At 42.5% G+C, this 23,900-nt stretch overlaps 1 protein-coding gene across 1 annotated transcript in view; it reads left to right on the top strand.

Moving 5' to 3' along the window:
• Positions 1-23,900, top strand: part of LOC124550627 (venom serine protease Bi-VSP-like) — a 185,413-nt gene that overhangs the window by 114,865 nt on the left and 46,648 nt on the right. Inside the window, exon 4 of the mRNA XM_047125349.1 lies at positions 8,789-8,890. Coding sequence (XP_046981305.1) covers positions 8,789-8,890 — 102 coding nt within the window. The remainder of the gene's footprint in view (positions 1-8,788; positions 8,891-23,900) is intronic.

The raw sequence follows: 23,900 nt of genomic DNA, 5'->3' as shown, positions 1-23,900 counted from the left end.
TGGCTGCACCATGTTCCCTCACCACTGGCAGTGCCACATTCTCCCACTTCCAAACATGTTGTGTTCTCCCATCACAGGCTGCTCCACCATTGGCCGCACCACATCCCCCATCAATGGCCATTACGCATTTCCCCACCACCGGCCGTGCTGCAATACCCCACCACTGAAAGTGAGGCATACCCTCATCACCAGCGTTCCCCCACCATCGGCCAGGCTGTGTTCCTCCACTACCGATGCCACATCCTCTTCCCAGGATGCATGATCAGTCAGCTTGTACAGGGGAGCAGTCCAGTGACTGCATAGATATGCATGACAAAGTATTCCAACATTTCGCCTGATGACGATGAGCAGAAAAGTCTTTGAAATGCCACCGTTTGGTTGATCACCCAACAAGATTTTGCAGGCTAAACACAGTTGGCGGTAGAGTGTTTTCTGCTGTCAGAAGCAGTTTAACTTGTCGCGAAATTTAAGTAGATACTTCCTGTGAGTTAGTATGGGCAGCGTTCATTGTTGGCAACCGGAATAAAATAATAATTGTTTTACCGACCTCCCAATTCAGATGATACAGTTGCTGAAAGGTTCAAAGAAAAGTTGAGTTTGATTTCAAACACGTATCCGACTCATACGCCAATAGTTGGTGGTGACTTTAATTTACCCTCGATATGTTGGCGAAAATACATGTTTAATTCCGGAGGTACGCATAAAATATCATCCGAATTTGTGCTAAACGCATTCTCTGCAAATAATTTCGAGCAATTAGTTCATGAGCTCACGCGAATAGTAAACGGTTGTGAAAACACACTTGACCTCTTAGCAACAAATAATCCTGAGTTAATAACGAGCATCAAAACCGATTCAGGAATTAGTGAGCACAGGGCTGTCGTAGCAAGATTGAATATTGTAATACCCAAATCCTCGAAAAATAAGCGAAAAATATACCTATTCACAAAAGCAGATAAAAATTCACTTGATGCCGTCCTGAGAGACAATCTCCACTCATTTTAAATTAATAATATAATTGTAGACCAGATGTAGCTTGGATTCAAAGAAATAGTATCGGCAGCAATTGAAAGATTTATAGCAAATAAATTAAAAAACGACAGAGCTGATCCTCCTTGGTACACAAAACTGGTTAGAACACTGTTGCAGAAACAACGAAACAAACATGCCAAATTTAAACAGACGCAAAATCTCCAAGATTGTCGATCCTTTACAGAAGCTCGAAACTTAGCGCGGAGCTCAATGAGAGATGCCTATAACAGTTTCCACAACGAAACTTTGTCTCGAAACCTAGCAGAAAATCCAAAGAGATTCTGGTCGTATGTGCAGTATGTTAGCGGCAGGAAACAATCAATGCCTTCTCTGCACGATAGCAATGGAGATACTATCGAAGACAGTGCTGCCGAAGCAGAGTTACTAAACACAGCCTTCCGAAATGCCTTCACAAAAGAAGACGAAGTAAATATTCCAGAATTCGAATCGAAAACAGCTGCCAACATGAGTAACGTAGAAGTAAATATCCTCGGAGCAGTGAAGAAACGTAAATCACTTAATAAAAGCGTGTCTTCTGGTCCAGACTGTATACCAATTAGGTTCCATTTGGAGTATGCTGATGCATTAGCTCCATACTTAACAATCAAGCCGGCCATGGTGGCCGAGTGGTTCTAGGCGCTCAGTCCGGAATCGCGCGACTGCTGCGGTCGCAGGTTCGAATCCTGCCTCGGGCATGGATGTGTGTGATGTCCTTAGGTTAGTTAGGTTTAAATAGTGCTAAGTTCTAGGGGACTGATGACCACAGATGTTAAGTCGCATAGTGCTCAGAGCCATTTGAACCATTTTTTAACAATCAAATACAACCGTTCGCTCGACGAAAGATCCGTACCCAAAGACTGGAAAGTTGCACAGGTCACACCAATATTCAAGAAAGGTAGTAGGAGTAATCCACTAAATTACAGGTCCATATCGTTAACGTCGATATGCAGCAGGATTGTAAAACATATATTGTATTCGAACATTATGAATTACCTCGAAGAAAACGGTCAATTGACACATAGTCAACATGGGTTTAGAAAACATCGTTCTTGTGAAACACAACTAGCTCTTTATTCACATGAAGTGCTGAGTGCTATTGACAAGGGATTTCAGATCGATTCTGTATTTCTGGATTCCCGGAAGGCTTTTGACACTGTACCACACAAGCGACTCTTAGTGAAATTGCGTGCTTGTGGAATATCGTCTCAGTAATGTGACTGGATCTGTGATTTCCTGTCAGAGAGGTCACAGTTCGTAGTAACTGACGGAAAGTCATCGAGTAAAACAGAAGCGATTTCAGGCGTTCCCCAAGATAGTGTTATAGACCCTTTGCTGTTCCTTATCTGTATAAACGATTTGGGACACAATCTGAGCAGCCGTCTTCGGTTGTTTGCAGATGACGCTGTCGTTAATCAACTAATAAAGTCATCAGAGGATCAAAACAAACTGCAAAATGATTTAGAAGAAATATCGGAGTGGTGCGGAAAGTGGCAGTTGACCTTAAATAACGAAAAAGTGTGAGGAGGTCATCCACATGAGTGCTAAAAGGAACTCGTTAAACATCGGTTACACGAAAAATCAGTCTAATCTAAAAGCCGTAATTTCAACTAAATACCCAGGTCTTACAATTACTAACAACTTAAATTGGAAGGAACACAAAGAAAATGTTGTGGGGAAGGCTAATCAAAGACTGCGTTTTATTGACATGACACCTGGAAAATGTAACAGACCTACTAAGGAGACTGCCTACACTACGCGTGTCCGTCCTCTTTTAGAATACTGCTGCGCGGTGTGGGATCCTTACCAGATAGGACTGACGGAGTACATCGAAAAAGATCAAAGGAGGGCAGCACGTTTTGTATTATATCGAAATATGGGAGAGAGTATCACAGAAGCGATACGGGATTTGGGCTGGACATCATTAAAAGAAAGGCGTTTTTCGCTGCGACGGAATCTTCTCACGAAATTCCAATCACCAACTTTCTCCTTCGAATACCAAAATATTTTGTTGACACCAACCTAAATGAGGAGAATCGATCACCACGAAAAATAAGGGAAATCAGAGCTCATACGGAAAGATATAGGTGTTCATTCTTTCCGCGCGCTGTACGAGATTGGAATAATAGAGAATTATGAAGATGGTTCGATGAACCCTCTGCCAGGCACTTAAATGTGATTTGCGGAGTATCCATGTATATGTACCTGTACACGCCATCCGAGCTCTGTTTGACTCAATGCCCAGGCGTATCAAGGCCGTTATTACGGCCAGAGGTGGTTGTTCTCGGTACTGATTTCTCAGGATCTATGCACCCATGCACCCAAACTGCGTGAAAATAGAACATATCAGTTCTAGTATAGTATATTTGTCGAATGAATACCCGTTTATCATCTGCATCCCTTCTTGGTGTAGCAATTTTAATGGCCAGTAGTGTATTTTGAGTTATAGCGTCACACAGAGTGCCATATCTGTATGATTGTCCACAACGACACAAAAATTTGCGACGCCCAGTGAAATCTTGTAATGCAGTGATCCAGTTTTTATGAGCGTGAACTGCTGCCCTCTGAAGGCAGAATTATTTGAACCTTGTAGCAGACACGGGTGTTTTTTCATCAAAGTAAGTGGTTAACTTGCTAAGAAAAGTGTCAAACTCTCCATGTTATGGTTGTTTGTCAAGAAACAATGTCACTGTGAGCCTGTAAACTCCCGTGCCCACTACTGAAAGAAGAAATGCTTTGCTCGTCGCACCTTGCAGTTGGCGTGACTCCGTATGATTCATCAACTGAGCTAAGTATTCCGACCAGTCCTTATGCTGTTTCTAGGAACTTCGGAATGGTGGAATGACTGATGTCGACTGTGGCTGAAGCTGCTTGTAGATTCTGCTGCTGTTGTGGTGTTAGCTGCGTCATGGCTTGCAGCAACTGCTGGATTTGGTCGCTCTGTAACTAAATAACACACATATGAGAACCATGCTTATAATGAGTTTGGATTGGACGCCACACACAAAATATTACACTCGTCTCAGTAGTAGCGTCAAAAAGTCCACATACTAACGTACTAGAAGTGTAAAAAGAAATAGCAAGAGTAAGTAGGCGAGAGAGCAAAAACAAAAATTAATGCTGTAGCTTGCGGAGATCCTATCCCATCCTCAGCGCCAGCTGTTGTATCGTACTTTTGATGCGACCACAGAAAGATATTTTGCTCGTCGCCGTCCTCAACTACTTCTAGTGCGCTGAGGGAAACGCTAGGAGAGGAGAACGAGTGGAATACCGAGACACTGGTAACTATAAGTGACAAGGACACAAACATTTATTGACGAATACTCAACTTTGTACAAACTGGCTCAAGCAGGAGATCCACACATGTCTTGGTATTGTGCTTACGCGCGTCTTTCAGCTTGTTATCGTAATGTGGGTATATACGCTATGCAGAACAAGAAAAGGAGACCTAATTTCTTAAAATTTGAAGCTAATGCCCTTTCAGAGCTCTTCGGGCGTGGTGCGAAAATTTTAGAATATAAAAAAGCAAACAGGTGTAGGTTAAGAAGATCCAGGTCTTGTCAATGGCTTGAACAGCGAATAATGGTGTGCAACGTGCATGGACTTCTAGTAGACGCTGTTCGTTAACTCAATTGAATCTTCATCCAATGTTCGGTTTCCAGTTGAATATTATAGTTAAACTACAATGTGCGATGTCAGTTGACACATGGGTAATATATATACTCCCGATGCTGAATTGAGTATCTGGAGATTTTTCCAAAACTGCTCATCATCAGTGAAAAGGTTATTTACTTAGAACTTACAAACATGACGCATTCCATAAAACCAGGAGATAGGAATATGTATTTACACGAAATTTCATAATAACACAACTATCAGTGTGCGGCCTGTGTGTTCTTTCATACATTGACTGATGATAGTTAAGTTACCACTGGGACCACATCGCAGGCATTGACCTTTGCAACAAGAACTGCAGCCAAAACGTTATTTACAATAAATACTAATACTTCACGTAATACTTCTATTAAATTAAGAAGAGAAACCCAGAATCTTCTAGAAAACAAAAGGTGAAAAATTTAAATATGTTAAGGGAGGTGGACAAAATCCAGCTACCTTTTTTCGCAGCTCGCGAAGCTACCAATTAGGCAATGGTTTCAACTATGCAGCTATGTTTCTGAATTGGTACGCACTGTTCAAAGAGCCTATATACAGATTTTGTTATTTGATATTTAACCATGACAAATGCTATCAGAACTATGTGGTATTGAAATTCACTGTACCAAAGGCACCAGGAAATCCATCCAGCAGACTTAAGCTTTTTGTATTGCGGAGACATTGCTGCTATGATCCCCGATACATTACTAAAAATTATTTGCGCTGTTGTACTATGTACGTTAGCACAGTTATCAATAACTATATGAAATGCACCAGATGCATATGCCCTTAATGACATCAGAAGATTGTTGGTAGACGAGACAGGGTTGTTCCAGTAAGTATGAAATTGCGAAATCACGTTGATTTGACCTAATAAACAACACACTGTTTCTTTAAAGACTAACTCTCTCTTCTGATTTCCTGTTTACGTAATCTTCGAGAAGATTTCCCTTTTCCCAAAGTACACCAGTACGGTTGCGGTAAAGATTTACATGGTCAAAATATAATATTTCTTCATATTCTGTACCATTTAAAACATGAAAACGTGCCTCCACCTTGAAACGGCATGTATTTACTTCATTTTAACCGCGATCTACTCAAGCAGAACGAGTCTCCAGCCACGTTTACCTCCCTCATTTTATTTTAAACGAGATTGGTGCAGTCGAATTTTGCGTCGACCAGGGTTAAATTCCGACTTAACCGTGGTTAACTTTTAATTGACGTTGGTGCAATCAGCTATTATTGTGTTGGCTACGACAGGCATAGCGACCACACTATACAGTACTTAATTCACACATTCGATAGCATTCTACGTGTGCTTATCGTGTGTGATTGGAGAACCTGACATTAATTTGTCAGATCCGTGCGCTGAGCGGTAAATACGTTAATGGAAAAGGAATTTTCAATTCACTTAACTCTACAACGATGTAAATGTCGTATGACAAGGGCCTCCCGTTGGTTAGACCGTTCGCCGGGTCCAAGTCTTTCGATTTGGCGTCACTTCGGCGATTTGCGCGTCGATGGGGGTGAAATTATGATGATTAGGACAACACCCTGAGCGGAGAAAATCTCCGACCCAGCTGGGAATCGAACCCGGGCCCTTAGATTGACATTCTGTCGCGCTGACCACTGAGCTACCGGGGGCGGACACACAATGATGTATAGTGCTGGATTAGAACAAAACTGAAATGGAATTAGGCATTTACTATACATTAAAATATTGATCTGGTATAATAATCTTGTAATTAAGTAACTGAAAGTGTGTTACACTTTTTCGTTCGTAATTATTGAGAATATTTCTCTTGTTTGAATCCAAATAACAGAACAGCTTAAAAGTACATTGTCGCTCTTTTCAGTAGCTCACCAAGATCAGGTGCTTTGTTCTTTCAGCAAATTTAGTTCTTTAATTTCTTGTAAAAGTACATTGCTTTTCAGACATCGACATTCTTAAATTACTTTGAAGCAATTCACATTCATAAAACACTCACGAAAGTTCATTGGCATATGATTTAAGTAACACATTGACACATGTGCTTGACAATATTCGCTACTAAGTGTGATTGTTTCGAAGAGTCCACCAGTAGCATTTATTGTCTTTAGATTAAGAGCTGTATCCTGTCTACAAATGTAGTAACTTTATTGGACTCTGTTTCGTCTCAGAGTACACAGAGCTCGCCTCGGTTCCGTCGTTCACATTAAAAATGGCAAAAAAACTATGATTTTATTTCGTGTAAAGACAAACATTCGTACTTATTCTTCTTCCTTCACTACCGAGGCGCTAAACAGCAAGAGGAATGTGAAGATAAAAAAAAAGTAACCACTTTGAGCGTCAGGTCAAACATGACTTGACAAGGAGTCTGATATGTAGGTGGCTATACCGTATTGCAGAGTTCAGGACCGTATAACAAGGGTTTCTTTGTGAGCAGGCTTTCACGGAAAAACTGGAATCCATTTAGCTTCGTCGTCCGCTATTATTCTGATAACCGCATCTATTACCATAGCAAAATATTGCAGGTCAGAACACCTTGCCAACTAATAAGCAGACTGCAAAGTTGAAGTACATACATCAAAAAGAGTTTTGCATTACCCCAGCTCCCACAATTCCTAAAGATAGATGTTGACTGTGGATATTGCATCACAGACTCAGTCCGTTTGACTGTTCACAGATGTCATTAAACCCGCCCAAAGATGTAAACAACCAAGCATGAGCAGCGCCTATTAGACGGAGGGGGTTCGACAGCCCATCAGTTCCAGTCATTCCACCAGGAAGGAGGTACACGGCTCGTGGTGTCTGTAGTTCAACCATGCCTAGAGGGTCAATACCGCGGTTCGATCGCATCCGCATTGTTACATTTTGCCAGGAAGGGCTGTCAACAATGGAAGTGTCCAGGCATCTCGGAGTGAACAAAGCGATGTTGTTCGGACGTGGAGGAGATACAGAGAGACAGGAACTGTCGATGACATGCCTAGCTCAGGCCGCCCAAGGGCTACTACAGCAGTGGATGACCGCTGTCTACGGATTATGACTTGGAGAAACCCTGACAACAACGCTACTATGTTGAATAATGCTTTTCGTGCAGCCACAGGACGTCGTTTTACGACTCAAACTGTGAGCAATAGGCTGCATGATGCGTAACTTCACTCTCCACGTCCATGGCGAGGCCCATCTTTGCAAACACGACACCATGCAGCGCGGTACAGATGGGCCCAAAAACTGCCAAATGGACTGCTCATGATTGGCATCACGTTCTCTTCACCAATGAGTGTCGTATACGCCTTCAACCAGACAATCGTCGGAGACGTGTTTGGAGGCAACCCGGCCGGGCTGAAAGCCCTAGACACACTATCCAGCAAGTGCAGCAAGGTGGAGGTTCCCTGCTGTTTTGGGGTGGCGTTATGTGGGGCCGACGTACGCCGCTGGTGGCCATGGAAGGCGCCGTAACGGCTGTACGATACGTGAATGCAATCCTCCGACCGACAGTGCAACAATATCGGCAGCATACTGGCGAGGCATTCGTCTTCATGGACGACAATTCGCGGCCCCATCGTGCACATCTTGTGAATGACTTCATTCAGGATACGACATCGCTCGACTAGAGTGGCCATCATGTTCTCCAGACATGGCCCTATCGAACATGCCCGGGATAGATTGTAAAGGACTTTTGATGGACGACGTGACTCACCAATCACTCTGAGGGATCTACGCCGAATTGCCGTTAAAGAATGGGACCACCTGGACCAACAGTGCCTTGATGAACTTGTAAATACTATGCCACGACGAATACAGTCATGCATCAATGCAAGAAGACGTGCTGCTGGTTATTAGAGGTACGGCCGAGTACAGAAGTCTGGACCACCACCTCCGAAGGTCTCGCTGTGTGGTGGTACAACACGTAATGTGTGGTTTTCATGAGCAATAAAAAGGGCGGAAACGATGTTTATGTTGATCTCTATTCCAATTTTCTGTACAGGTTCCGGAACTCTCGGAACCGAGGTGATGCAAAACTTTTTTTGATGTGTGAATTTCATTCAGTGCGTGTACTAATATACTGCATTCCAAATTTAGAAAATATAAATATATGATTCGTAATATTTTGTCTTTTAGGCTACATCAACCTGGTGGCGTTACCTTCTTTTCTCGAGGTCAACGAATCCTTCGCGGGACAACGCGCTCAGGTCAGCGGCTGGGGATATATTAATGGGAGTGGTAAGTTTATTGCCTCAGTTCACTTTTTGACCCCTATCTAAACGAAGTAAAAGATAGTACGGTAATTACAATCACGTAAACGGATGCGCACTAGACAGCATCATGAGCAGTTTTCCCCATTTCGTACAGTTCTTGTCGTTGCTAGACACGATGTTGTGTTTTGTGCTGCATTTGCAAATGTAACCAGCTGTACATAATGAAGTATGCTGTTCTAAAGCTGTGTGGAATGTATTGTTAATTCTTCAGTCACAGAATTTTATGGCAACTAACTTCAACATATTTTTCAGACTGGTTATACAACGTGTGGACAGTTAAGACATACCCTGGACGAGGTGCTCAAGATTTCTCTAAAGTGCTGTGGAAGAGATTGTGACGCCAAATGGCAAGGATAGGACGCATGCTAATTTGTGTACTATCTATCTATATCCGAATCCCGCTCCAGCTACTGCCGGGTCTGGGTGCTGATGAGTCCTCTCCATTTGGCTCGGTCCTCCCACCACTTTTCTTCCTCCACTTGCTGCCAGGTCACACCTCTCCTTTCTCCAGATATTCTCACTCCCATTTTCCACCATGTTCTTGGGCGCCTTGTAGGTCTTTTCCCATCCATCTTAAGCTCTTCCATAATTTTGGGGAGTCTCTGCCCATGCATCCTCTTAACATGCCCATACCATCTTAATCTCTTTCTTTCAATTTCTTCTCTCATACTTTCTTGTTTAAGGTCCTTTCTAATATCTACATTCCTTACTCTGTCCATTCTTGTTTTTCCCTTAACTGCTCTGAGAAATTTCGTTTCCCCTGCTTGCAGTCTGCTCCAGTCCCTTTCTGTCATTGCCCATGTTTCTCCACCATAGGTGACAATAGGGATGTAATAATTCTTATACATAAGGAGTTTTGCTCTTTCTGAAACTTCATTATTCCAAATCAGGTGTTTCATTGTTTGGTAGAAATTGCCTCCCTTCTGTAACCTCCTATTAATTTCGTTAGTTATTCTTCCATCCCTAGATATTTCACTCCCTAAATAAGTGAAACTTTCTACCACTTTGAGGGGTTCTCCATTCAAGGTAATATTTCCGTTGATCCCTTTCTCTCTTCCAAATACCATTACTTCACTCTTATCTTTATTTATTTTTAATCCATACCTTTTCATTATTTCCTTCCACGCATCAAGCTGTAACTGTACATCTACCTCTTTATCACCCCATATTACCATATCATCTGCAAAAATCATCTTTTTGTCTTTTACTATATCTTTAACTGTCCTATTCATTCCCTCCATCACAACATTAAAAAGTGCAGGAGATAGAATACTTCCTTGCTTAAGTCCTTGTCTTATTTTGAAGTATTCAGAGTTCCCCAATGATGTTCTAATTCTAAAATTGTGTCCTCTGTACATTGTCTTTATAACATAAATGTATCCATCTTCTATATCTATCTTCTTCATTTCTTCCCAGAGTCTTTCCCTGTCAACTGAGTTATATGCCTTTTCTATGTCTATAAGAACCATTATCACCCTTTTTTTATACTCCCAACATTTTTCCATCAGTTGACGGATATAGAAAATATCAGGTCGATCATGCTTCTTCCTTTCGTAAACCCATGCTGTTCTTCACTCAGCTCCTTTTCTATCTTTTCACTTATTCGATTTAGTAAAATTCATTTTCCATTGTCCCACCAGTAATCTATGGTCTCCATCTGCACTCACACTTGGAATTACCTTCACATTTGTTACTTTCTCTCCCCATTCCCTATCTAATAGAATATAATCAATTACACTCTTGGTTCTTCCATCCCAACTGTATCTGGTGATAACATGACTTTCTCTCTTCATAAATCAGCTGTTTGCTATTTTCATTCCATTCCTCTAACACAAATCCAGGAGTCTTTCCCCTTCTTCATTTCTGCCTCCATATCCAAAACATCCCAATACTTGCTCAAATCCCTTTCTGTCTTTGCCTACCTGTGCATTAAAATCTCCCATCACTATATTAGCACTCTCTATATGGTTTTCTAACACATTTTCAAAATTGAAATTTGTGTACTAACCACTAGAAACTTTTTTATCATCACACGCTACTGAAAATAGTCGTCAGTGAGATCTCGGAAAATATTTCCTCCCAGCCCTGTTTTCCATCAATTCCCCTTGTCTAGGAATTGGATACAGTTCGATATTTTCATCAGCGTTAATGGTAGAGTTCAAACCGCTACAAATTCTAAGTGACCTCCTTGGGCACTAAATTACTACCACGGGCTAGTTGAGGACTGGCTAGACGATACTGGGGTTATTTCTTCCATTCTATGAAATCTTTCTATTTCTGATTTAACTCGATCAGACATGGTGGGAAGCACTGGGCATGTCACCACAGTAGTAACTACAACAGTGGGTTTTAGCGATGGAGGACAAGAAATGTCTTGACCCTATACCAAGGACCGTATCAGGTCATAGAAGTGGGACGAATTAAGCCATTTGAAGGAGCTGTAGAAGCTTTACCTCAATTGCCTATATTGTCGTTAGTCCAGGGCAATGAGCCAGGAAGGCAGCAGATGGAAAATAGTGCAAGTTAAGGGGTGACAGGCCACGGCGCTGACCACTCAGCTATCTTTTTGTTTTTGTTTTTTTATAAACATTTATTTAAGGAACAAAATTACACATTCCAAATACATACTAAGTACATGTACTAACCATGCACACATGTTATACATCAAATGATTTAAACAAAAACAGTTTGATCATTGCAGTTATGCTGATGTTCAAGAAATACAACAGGAAATTGTGTTACTGACTAAATTACCAGAAAGAATTAATTGAAGATCAAGAAAAGTTTTTTAAAGACATTCAAACTTCTTGAAACCTGAATAAATAAACAACTGCACTTTCAATTACATGTGCTCCAATCTTTACTGAAGCATAAATATCACTTTATGAAGGATATCAGCGAGCTTTTGGGATAATTTTTACTATATTAATGTACAAAATGAAATCGTCTGCTTGAGAGACAGATTAAGAGAAGAAACTGATCTTTTACCTTCTCAGCTCAGTCGGACTAGCTATGAGCATTTCACAGAAATTTATGGAAGTCACCAAAACTTATACAGAATATGGAAGATTTATGCCCATCGCACATAAAAACAATTTAATAATCATATTAGACAATCTCTTAAATACTTGAGAATGGCGGAAAAGAGATGTTATAAAGGTGACTAGCCTTCCAACTACACGTTCTCGACATTAATGGAATGTTAATTACCTGAAGTGATCAGACCTATATAATAGATCTTTCACTGGGAAACTGACTTACACATCACAGTTAAAAAATGAACAGAGCAACTTGCCAGCCATTGAATATTACATTATATCAGATACACTCTTATGGTTTTAACCAATCGATAAATATAATAAATTTCCATAAAAACTGTCAATTTTCATATACATACTATAAACCAATAATGCAGCTGTAATGTTTAGATGTTGACACTATCAGACACAGAATCTGACTGTCACATAGGTTCTGTACATTAGCTTATAAAATTTCAAAAACTACTTCCTAAAGTAGAAAAAACACGTACAATAAATTTACAGTAAAAATTTAAATAATCTCCTTAAGGTAACTACAATACATCACTGTCAACACAGTCTTCTTTTTTATATTAACCAATGTCCATTCGTTCAAATATAATTTTTAACATATTACCGAACTTTCTCTTGTGATTCGAATACCTTCTAATTTTGTAGTATTCACACAGCATGAGTAGCTTTAGGTTTATCGTTCTGTCAGATCCTAGTTTGTTAATGACATAATCAACAAAATTTCCCAGCAACCAGTACATAGCATTATTTTTCGCCTCTGGGAAATAGTGTGCTTCAGTCCTGTGTATCAATGACAGCGATATACTCTCAGGGGATGTCCTTGTAATCAGAGCTATTTGCTCTCGGATCAACTTCCAACTATTCATGTGACCGTTGCAAGTGTATCTGTGAATTATTGTGTCAGCTAGATGACATTGTCGACATAACTTTGTTTCACAGAGTCCGATTGCGTACAGTCTTTTACTGGTGCCAACTATGTTGTTAACTGTCTTGTACCATGAAGTTTTTAAATTAGACGCAAGTACATTAGAATTAATGTTTTTCGAAATCTCAATCCAATCAATGTTTGGAAATTGTCGTCCTATTTTGTTCCTTCCTTCTCTTTTCTTTCGTTCCCGCATTATGACTCTTGATATTAAGTGTCGTGACTGTCTGATTTCGGCACTTGCATAACTGAACTCAACATAGAAAACCCTCACATGCTGTAAACTACTTTTGACATTCTGCACGTCAATCGGGGGAAGCAGGCTTCGAGGTTTAATGATCTCGAAAAGTTGGCTGGTTATGCTTTCTCGCGAGTCTCTTATTAAATTAACTTACCTTTTGATAAAAAGTGCAGAGGCATTATCCATTATATCAGTTAATCCTTGTCCACCATTTTTAGGATCTAAAGTGGCTACTTTAGCAGGTACTCTGAACACTTCACTTTCCCACAAAAAGTTTGTAATTTTGGATATTATTCTCCTCGCTATCGTTCTCGGTATTGGAAACAGCTGGGCAGCATAATAAGCTTTAGCAATGATGTATGAGTTGATATACTTCGTTCTTTGAACTTGGTTCATATATCGAGTTAAATTTTCTATAATGGCTCCTTGCATTTTATCTGCTGGAACTTTCGAATTTAAAGTCGTCATTTTCATGGGGCATGCTGTCAGGGTGATCCCAAGTGTTCTACGTTGTCGGACTAATTTTGCTCACTCGACGTTGATATTATCAAAACCTTTGAGATTTAACACCTTACTTTTTTTCGTTTGCATTGGCTGCAGATGCTCTACAGTACGTATCAATCACTGTTGCTGGCGTGGTTACCCCTTCATCATTCCCTATAATGACCTCTATATCGTCAGCATAGGCTCTTATAACAGGTTTATTTCCTGATAATGTTAATCCTTTTAATCTAGCATGGACATGTCCAAGGAAAGGTACCAGTGAAATGGCGTAGAGCGACGTGGAGAGAGAACTCCCTTGGGGAACACCTCGTTTTATTTCTATCGGCCTGGATTGCTGACAATTCACCGCTATTTTAGCATTTATTCCAGTTGCTATGTTCTTTATGAACTGCATGACCCTGTCGTTGAAACCTAGTTTCTTCAACGTCTGTAGAAGATATTCATGATTAACTATATCGAAGGCTTTATAAAAATCTAAAAAAAAACATAAAGCACACTTTATGTTTGTTAGAGAAGTTATTGCAGTGATATCCCTGAATTCTGCTAGATTTTGAAAAATGGTGCTGCCTTGCTCGCAGTTCTGATGTTTGCTAGTAATTTTATCTGTAAGGCATGAAATTCTCTTGTTTACTATTCTAGCTATTAATTTATAATCAGAATTCAGCAATGAAATTGGACGAAAATTATTTAAATCTTTGTTTCCATTATTTTTTGGCATAAGAACAATTTTACTCTCCTTAAACTCAGCAGGAATCATTTTACCCCGAATAACCTGACTTACAGTTTCCGTGATTTTCGCACACACTATTGGCCAGTAACGAATGTAAAACTCTGCTGGCAGGTCATCCGGTCCTGGGGATTTTTTTTGGTGGTGAGGCGCATAGGCATACTCGTCGTCTTCACTGACTACCTCGAGAAAATTTTCGTTGTCATCTTCTGTCCGCTTTGGGGCTAGGATCTCAAGGAATCCTTCCAAGGACTCATCACTACTTTGATTTACAGAATATAGCTCGCAGTAATAGCGATAAATCTCGTCCATGATATCCTGCTGGATTTTGAGAATCGTACCGTTTTTTGTTCGAATTTCATAAATAAAAGTCCTTCTTTCGTTCTTCGTATACTTCACTGAATTATACGGGGAAGTAGTTTCGTCTTCTGACACCAGATTTGCCTTCCATTTTGTTTTCAACCCTTCCATTTGATTTCTCTTGGTATTAAGTAACTTGGCTTTGCCTTTTTTTATGTCTGCTATCCGAAATCCGAAGTGAGGAATCTGCGGAGGCCTGATCATACAGATCTCTCAGAAAGGAATAGTAATATTCTACAGTGCATTTCATTTTTCTTGCGCTCTGAGAACTGTATTGAATAAAAACCTTTCTCAACTTTGGCTTCGCCATTTTAACCAACCAGTCGATGTCAGTAGCATATCTACAACGAGCACGCAGGCATATTGCCCATGCGTCTTTAATCAGGTCTTCCAAATCGTGATTTACTAAGAAGGAAATGTTCAAATTCCACTGATTCTTGAATCGGCGAACTGGCTGTCTTGTTATATTTATGCAAGCTAAGACACTTCAATGGTTTGAAAACTACGTAGGGATGGTCTCTACGTTTGTCACGGAAGTTTCAAGATTTTTAGAAATGTATAATCTATCAATCCTCCTACGCGATGCTGCCGTGACATAAGTGAACTTAACAATGGAGGGGTATTTGATTTCCCATGTATCCTTTAATTCTAAACCAGTAATTAGTTGTTTTAGTTCACTAGAGAAATTAAAGTTAGGTAAATGATCTTTTCGATTTAAAACACAATTAAAATCGTCTCCAAATAATAACGTCTTGGATTTTTCTTTAACATGTGAGTCAGTTCATTTTTGAAGAAAGATGCCCTGTCAGCTCGGTGAGAGTTTCCTGAAGGGGGGTACAAGTTGATGATAGTCACATCATAGATATTTAGTCCTGTTCCCCTTCCGGATTCCAGTCGTTCCACCGCACTTACTGGAATCCCTTCCCTCACCAAACAGCAGTTTCAACCCTTGTTTCGTGAGACACATTTATGTAACGGGCATAACCGGGAATTACTATATACGACATTAGAACGTCTTGTAACAGGGCAAAATCAGTCGCGGATTCGTACAAAAACTCCTTAAGTGCCGATAATTTCAAACCGGACGTTATTTTATTTATGTCTATAGTGGTGACAGAATAAGATTGCGTCATTGCGCTGGCACTATGTAGTTGTTTTGATGAACTAATTCAGTTTCCTGTGATTCAGTGTTCAGTTAAACTATTAACAGTTTTCCCGGAAGGCTGAACATGGAATAACACTTCAATCAGTTTATTAGTTACTGTTCCATTTTTTTCTACTTCTGAGGTTTTCTCTTGTACCGGTAGCAGACAGATTTCCTTGCAAACTTTCTGAATTTTCCTCCAGTGATTCGTGTAGGACCGTTTCGTACCGAACATTCTTTGGGCTTGGGTCGCCCTTTCCGGGTTTTTCCTTCCCTTGGTTACGAGCTACATTCACATTTGACTGCGTTTTTATTTTACTTTGCGGCTCATCTGGAACCAGCAGACGCTTTCTCAATTTCTGTTGCTGACGCCAGCCCTTTGGTGTTAACCGTGATTTCATTTTGGCCATTACTTCCTTGTTCTTTATTAATATCACTTAGTTCCTGATCGAGAGAAACAAATGGAGACGGCAGTATTGCAACCTCTGCCTGAATTTGTTTACTAACAGATAGCTGCTGATCTTTGCAATCAGCTACTTCACCTGTAGTTCCTTGCAAATTAACACTGACTGCACCCCCTTCATTTTCTGGTACCGTATTTTTATTATCTTTCTGTTCATCAGTTTCCAATCGTATTCTGCCTTCCGGTTCCTCTGCCTCCCCCTCGCACTGTTTTTGCTTGCGGACTGAGGGAGTTGTACAGGACAGCTCGTCCACTGAACAACTATCAGTCGTCTCCAGAGGTCGTTTTCTCGGTTGCATTTCAGTTTCACGAGTAGTGGTAACAGGGTTTCCCTTTGTTGTTAAAGGGGGAATGGTTCGAATGGCTCTGAGCACTATGGGACTTAACATCAGAGGTCATCAGTCCCCTATAACGTAGAACTACTTAAACCTAACTAACCTAAGGACATGACACACATCCATGCCCGAGGCAGGATTCGAACCTGCGACCGTAGCGGTCGCGCGGTTCCAGACTGACGCGCCTAGAACCGCTTGGCCACACCGGCCGGCGTTAAAGGGGGAAATTGGCTGTTTTCGTGAAGGAGGACATCAGCTTGGCCCGCTGCATTAACATCCTCAACCAGCTGATCCGGGCTATTCTTTGGTAATAGACCATTTGTATCACATTACTTTTAAGAACAACAGTACGCTGCGGACATTCCTGTCTGAAGTGGCCGGTTTCGTTACATATGTGGTTCACCGCCAGACACCACACTTGCTAGGTGGTAGCCTTTAAATCGGCCGCGGTCCGTTAGTATACGTCGGACCCGCGTGTCGCCACTATCAGTGATTGCAGACCGAGCGCCGCCACACGGCAGGTCTAGAGAGACTTCCTAGCACTCGCCCCAGTTGTAAAACCGACTTTGCTAGCGATGGTTCACTGACAAAATACGCTCTCATTGGCCGAGACGATAGTTAGCATAGCCTTCAGCTACGTCATTTGCTACGACTTAGCAAGGCGCCATTATCAGTTGCTATTAGTATTGTGAACAATGTAACGGCAAGACCGACGTTCACCATTAATGGATTAAAGTTAAGTATTCCACCAGCTACGTCCGTTTTTTCTAAATTCTAATTTCCTTGTCCTGTTCCAGACCTCACGCCAGCCTGCGTGAGCCAAAACGCGTGCCTTTCGGCTTCCTCTTGTATCCTGGTGTTGGCTCTCCTGCCAACCCACAACAACATATATGACATGTGCCTTATATCCACGAACAGTTATATGAGACGGAATATCTGTCTTAACGTTCATGTCTACACAGCGGACCCCGTTGAAACATTGTAGTTTAAAGCGAGACGACAATCTTTCATTTGCAACTGATTTAACGTCTCCGTAGTTTGAAAGAGCTTCCTTAATCTTATCATTTTCAATTTCAATGAAAAGATTCAAGACACGGTTTTATAATCAATGTCAGCTCTACAAAAAATGTTGAAATGGGTGTGAAATCTTATGGGACTTAACTACTAAGGTCATCTGTTCCTAAGCTTACACATTACTTAACCTAAATTATACTAAGAACAAACGCACACACCCATGCCCGAGGGAGGACTCGAACCTCCGCCGGGACGAGACGCACAGCCCATGACTGCATCGCCCTAGACCGCTCGGCTAATCCCGCGCGGCTCAGCTCTACAGATCGAAACCTATTTTTCCTGATCTGGTTGCCAGGTATGGACGGTTTCAGAATTGAGACCAGTTACCTGTGTAACCCAGTCATCTATTTCCAGGGATGTCAGCTGAACAGGACGGAATTCCTTGTCAAAAGCAAATACGAGAGTATTCTTCCTGATGTTTGTAGGCACGGTTAATCCAGCTACGAAATTTCGGTTAGCAACCGAAATTCCAATTAGTAGCCGCCCGAACAGAAGGAGCGATCAAATCACAAGGAATATGAACTAATACGGAGATTAACGGACGGACAGCACTCGGCGAAGCACAAGCACAGCGATGTAAACACGGAAGTGCAGCGCAGCAGTAAACAACTTCCACTCGCTAGCGAGGCTGAAACGGAACTGTCGGGGCGGACTTTAGCGGCCGGGAAAGGTTGCCTGTAGATGTGCCCTCACTTGTCTTCTGAAAAACGCAGGGGTCGCGTCGAGCTGAAGTAGAATATGGCGACGAACAGGCATGGGAACATCATTCAGCATGTCCAGGAGAACCTCTAACCTGAATACAAGATACGTGCTACCGTCAGGTCGATCGGCGACAATGTACAACCTAATTAGAGTCTCCGACGATGTCTGTCCACGCTTTAAGGGCAAATTTGCGTTGTGAGGCATGCGTTCGTGTAGCATGGGGGTTCACATCCGCCCACGTATGCGGGTTGTGAACGTTCACTACCAGCTAGAGAGGGAACACAGCCACATCGCTGAAGAGGACACTCGCTGTGAAGCTTCGGTCTGCAGAGGATTCCTGCAAAAACTGCGACTCAAGTCCCATGCGCTTGTTGTAGTCTTCTAGTTGCAGTGCCTGGACGCGTTGTAAATGAAGCGGATGGAATCCTTCGTCTTGCAGAATCCGCCAGATGGAGGGTTGGCGATATACACTACTCGCCATCAGAATTGCTACACCACGAAGATGACGTGCTACAGACGCGACAGGACATCTTCCCGACAGGAAGAAGATGCTGTGATATGCAAATGATTAGCTTTTCAGAGCATTCACACATGGTTGGTACCGGTGGCGACACCTACAACGCGCTGACATGAGAGAAGTTTGCAAACGATTTCTCATACACAAACAGCAGTTGACCGGCGTTGCCTGGTGAAACGTTGTTGTGGTGCCTCGTGTAACGAGGAGAAATGCGTACCATCACGTTTCCGACTTTGATAAAGATCGGATTGTAGCCTATCGCGATTGCGGTTTATCGTATCACGACGTTGCTGCTCGCGTTGGTCGAGATCCAATGACTGTTAGCAGAATATGGATTCGCTCGGTTCAGGAGGGTAATACGGGACGTCGTGCTGGATCCCAACAGCCTCGTATCACTAGCAGTCGAGATGACAGGCATCTTATCCGCATGGCTGTAACGGATCGTGCAGCCACGACTCCATCCCTGAGTCAACAGATCGGGACGTTTGCAAGACAACAACCATCTGCACGAACAGTTCGACGACGTTTGCAGCAGCATGGACTATCAGCTCGGAGACTACGGCAGCGGTTACCCTTGACGCTGCATTAGAGACAGGAGCGCCTGCGATGGTGTACTCAACGACGAACCTGGGTGCACGAATGGCATTTTTTCGGAAGAATCCAGGTTCTGTTTACAGTATCAGGATGGTCGCATCCGTGTTTGGCGTCATCGGGGTGAACTCACATTGGAAGCGTGTATTCGTCATCGCCATACTGGCGTATCACCCGGCGTGGTGGTATGGGGTGCCATTGTTTACACGTCTCGGTCACCTCTTGTTCGCATTGACGGCACTTTGAACAGTGGACGTTACATTTCAGATGTGTTACGATGCGTGGCTCTACCCTTTATTCGATCCCTGCGAAATCCTACATTTCAGCAGGATAATGCACGACCGCATGTTGCAGGTCCTGTACGGGCCTTTCTGGATACAGAAAATGTTCGACTGCTGCCCTGGCCAGCACATTCTCCAGACCTCTCATCAATTGAAAACGTCTGGTCAATGGTGGCCGAGCAACTGGCTCGTCACAATACACCAGTCACTACTCTTGATGAACTGTGGTATTGTAACATCTAAAACGGCTTCTGACACAAATGTAACAGTTGTGTTACTAAATGTGACACTTCTGTCACTCAATGTAACTGTGTTTTCTCTTTTGATGCTGTCAATTGTCAGGATGAGCATTCTAAAGCATTCTGTCAGGGTGAAAATATTAAATAAATTAACTTTTCTCTCTTAACAACATGTGGGCAGGGTGGGTTCTTCCTTGGCTCGGGTATGAGGTCGAATGAAACATCCTTTTTACATAAGATAACTTTTATTGAAGATTTATACAAATGTATCTTACGGGATGTTCTGGTTCGGAGAGCGGCGGCTGTGTCGTTTGTGAAGTCTTCTGCTGCGGCAGCGGCAGTGGCGGCGGCGGCGGCGGCGGCGGCGTCTGATTACGCGTAGCGGTGTGTATCTCGTGTCGCAGTCTCGCCCAGCTGACCGGAGACGCGCAGCGCGAGGTGGCCGGTTTAACTATTGCGAGCGAAGTCGTGCATCGGATGATACCTTGGGTGTGGCGTCCCAGTGTTTCTCTTCTCTAAGCGGCCGCGTGTGTTGTGCGTCGACCAGCGGAGCGGCGTGGCGGGGCAAGGCCAGTGTCCCGAACTCGAACCACGGACTCCCGCTTGCCAGTCTTCGGCTGTCAGGTCTTTATCCCAGCTCACAGGTGACTGCTGAGGTGAGGCCGTCTCCTTCCCGTCCTCACGAGTCACCCGGGTACGTAAAAATCAGACTTCTAATACCTTTTAACTTCTGTCTTCTGGCGCTGCGGCTGCTGCTTGCTATTCCATTACAGCGGCGGACTTGGTGCGTCTGTGCATGATGCAGTCTCTTCTTGCATGACGGTCTTCAGCACCGAAACTGACTGAAAACTACTGCTGCTCTTCTTTTCTTCCTTCGTCTCTCGTCTTCGTCTCCGTTCCCGTCTCCGTCTTCGTCTTCGTCCCCGTCTTCATCTGTCTTCCTCTGTCTTCATCTGTCTTCATCTGTCGGGCCCACCGCGTCTCGCGTATTTATACACTTCAGTTTACTGGAGGTGAACGACTTCACGGCCATTGCCTCTTCTGTCACGTTGAAAAGCTTCTCGAAGAATCTTCTTGACCTCAGTCATTGGCTCTTGGAATGTAGGCGGGGGCCTCTGATCGCATGTGACGACTGAGAAACACGTGAGCCGGTCATTGCCTCTTCCGTCACGTTGAAAAGCTTCTCGAAGAATCTTCTTGACGTCGGTCATTGGCTCTTGGAATGTAGGCGAGGGCCTTTGCTCACATCCGACAACTGAGAAACACGTGAGCCGGTCGGGCGATGCCCTGACGGCTGAATCGACAGCGCCCGCTTATGTGGAACTGCTAACTTCACGGTCATTGTCTCTTCTGTTCTGCTGTTCTGCACGCTGAATGCCAGTATGTAACTCTCTAAACTAAACCAAGTTTTCCATTTATATTCTAATTTCTAGTTCACTTTGATTTCACTAATTTATTTACTTAAGTAACACTCAACAGTATCGTGTTGAAGCTGCATGGGCAGCTGTACCTGTACACGCATTCCAAGCTCTGTTTGACTCAATGCCCAGGCGTATCAAGGCCGTGGTTGTTCTGGGTACTGATTTCTCAGGATGTATGCACCGAAATTGCGTGAAAATGTAATCACATATCAGTTCTAGTATAATATATTTGTCCAATGAATACCCGTTTATCATCTGTGTTTCATTTTGGTGTAGCAGTTTTAATGGCCAGTAGTGTAAGTGGCGCGGGGTACACCTCGTGTACTTGTTGACGACGTTAAGCTGCACCGTTTCGAGAAGGCTTTCTTCCGCCGCAACTGTCAGTGTTGTTCGCTGGCGACCAGCATCCGGTTCTGCACATGGAACGAGCCGGTTGCACACAATCGGTGATTTTGGGTGGCGAACAGTGTGTGGTGCGGCAGCCTCCTATCGGGATATTTCACACGATACAATCGCATTGCTTCTCGTCCATTGCAGTTGACCACGCCATTAATCGAATGCATCTCAGCCATTTTGCGATACATGTAACCAATCATGCCACTCCTAACGCTTCTTCGCTGTGAATGTTGAGGGACTCCGTGCACTATGCCCGTCTTTGCACAGAAGCGCCCTCTCGTGACCGTAGCGCCCTCTCGTGGCTTTTGCGACACCCAGTTCCTATGTCACTACTGATCCTTGTCGTATGTTCGATGTGCCACGTCAGTTTTTAAACATTCTTATGAACCACCTTGTAGAGCCGTTCGGCTATACATGTGACAACAGAAGATTGACACGTCTCTAATAACACAATACTTTACTAAATAATAATGACTACAGAAAGCAATTGTTTGATATCGTTAGAGCTCAGCTATGTTAATTTGGAAAAGATATTTTAACTCATTTTCAAAAAGTAAATGACTGAATGAGGGTAACTCTTTGGTTATGACAGTAATCTATGTAATGTAAGGTTATCATGTGCTAATGTGCACCAAACTCCTGGACATGACAAGCCGCTTACTTTGAATAAGCTGTAATTACCATGAAAACTGACTGAATCAAATCAGCAACTGCTGTCTGTCAACAGATTTATGTGCCAAAATATGAACCATGACAGTACACGATTGCATTATTACAATAAACACATATATGAAACATGTGAACTTATACTTTTCTTTCATTTGAGATTGCCAGAATTATTTTAAGTTGTTTTACTTTACTTTGTCTTCACTCAGTCAGAATGACATTGCCTCTTAGTATTATTGAACACTACTTTTAACTCATTCAGGCTTCATTCCTAATTACCTTCAATTATCTTCCCAGCAGACAAACAAAACCGGCAATGATAGTCTTTTATTACGTTTCCTCTAGCTAATTAAACAGCGATACTCGAATATTCAATAACTGGAAAGGAATGGAGCGCTAAGTTGGTGACATCGACTGATAACAGCGACAATATCAGTAAGCTGCAGAGTTTACGTACAACTCTTGGTTCTTCTTCTTCTTCTTGTAGTGTTCAACCCTGAGGTTGATTTGCAGCAGAGCGCCATTCTTGTCTCCTGTCTGCCTTCCTCTTCATTTCGACGTATGTGTTACATCCAACGTCATTCATGATCTGTTGCATGTATGATATCCTACGTCGCCCCCGCCGATTCCTTCCATCTATAGCTCCTTCTGCTATTGTTCCAGTGATGTTGTTGTGTCGTAGGATGTGTCCTACAAATTTGTCTCTTCTTGTTTGGATGTGCCTCCACAGAGATCTGGTTTCCTGTACTCTTCTAAGCACCTCTTCATTTGTTACTTTGTCACTCCAGCTGATCTGCATCATCCTTCTGTACCACCACATCTCCAGGACCTCTAGCCGTCTTCTCTCTTCTCTTCCAATTGTCCAAGTTTCACATCCGTATAGGGCCACACTCCAAACGAAACCATTCATGATACGTTTCCTTATTTTCAGACTGATGTTGTTGCTGGTAAGTAAGTTCCTTCTCCGATTGAATGCAATTTTGGCCTTCTGTATTCTGGTCGTAATTTCTTTCCGGCTTCTACCATCTCTTGTGATTTTGCTTCCCAGGTAAGTAAATTCCTCTATCACTTCCAGCTCCTCTCTTCCAATTCTCATTCTCAGAGGTTCATATTCTTCTCCTATACTGCATACGATCACTTTAGTCTTTTTCTTGTTTATTCCCATTCCATACTGATTGCATAGAATTTTTTCCGTTTTTCTGAGGACTTCCTCTAGATCTTCTTTTGTCTCCGTGACTATAGCAATATCATCTGCATGACCCATTAATTTTATCCCCACCTCAGTAGTTTCTCGAACTTGGTCTATAGCTACCTGGATGTAAGCCTTGAATATAAGAGG

The sequence above is a fragment of the Schistocerca americana genome, chromosome 9, assembly GCF_021461395.2.
Source record: "Schistocerca americana isolate TAMUIC-IGC-003095 chromosome 9, iqSchAmer2.1, whole genome shotgun sequence".
In the NCBI taxonomy this organism is placed as follows: Eukaryota; Metazoa; Arthropoda; class Insecta; order Orthoptera; family Acrididae; genus Schistocerca; species Schistocerca americana.
The sequence above is the reverse complement of the archived record's forward strand: the minus strand, read 5'-3'. Positions and strand labels throughout refer to the sequence as shown.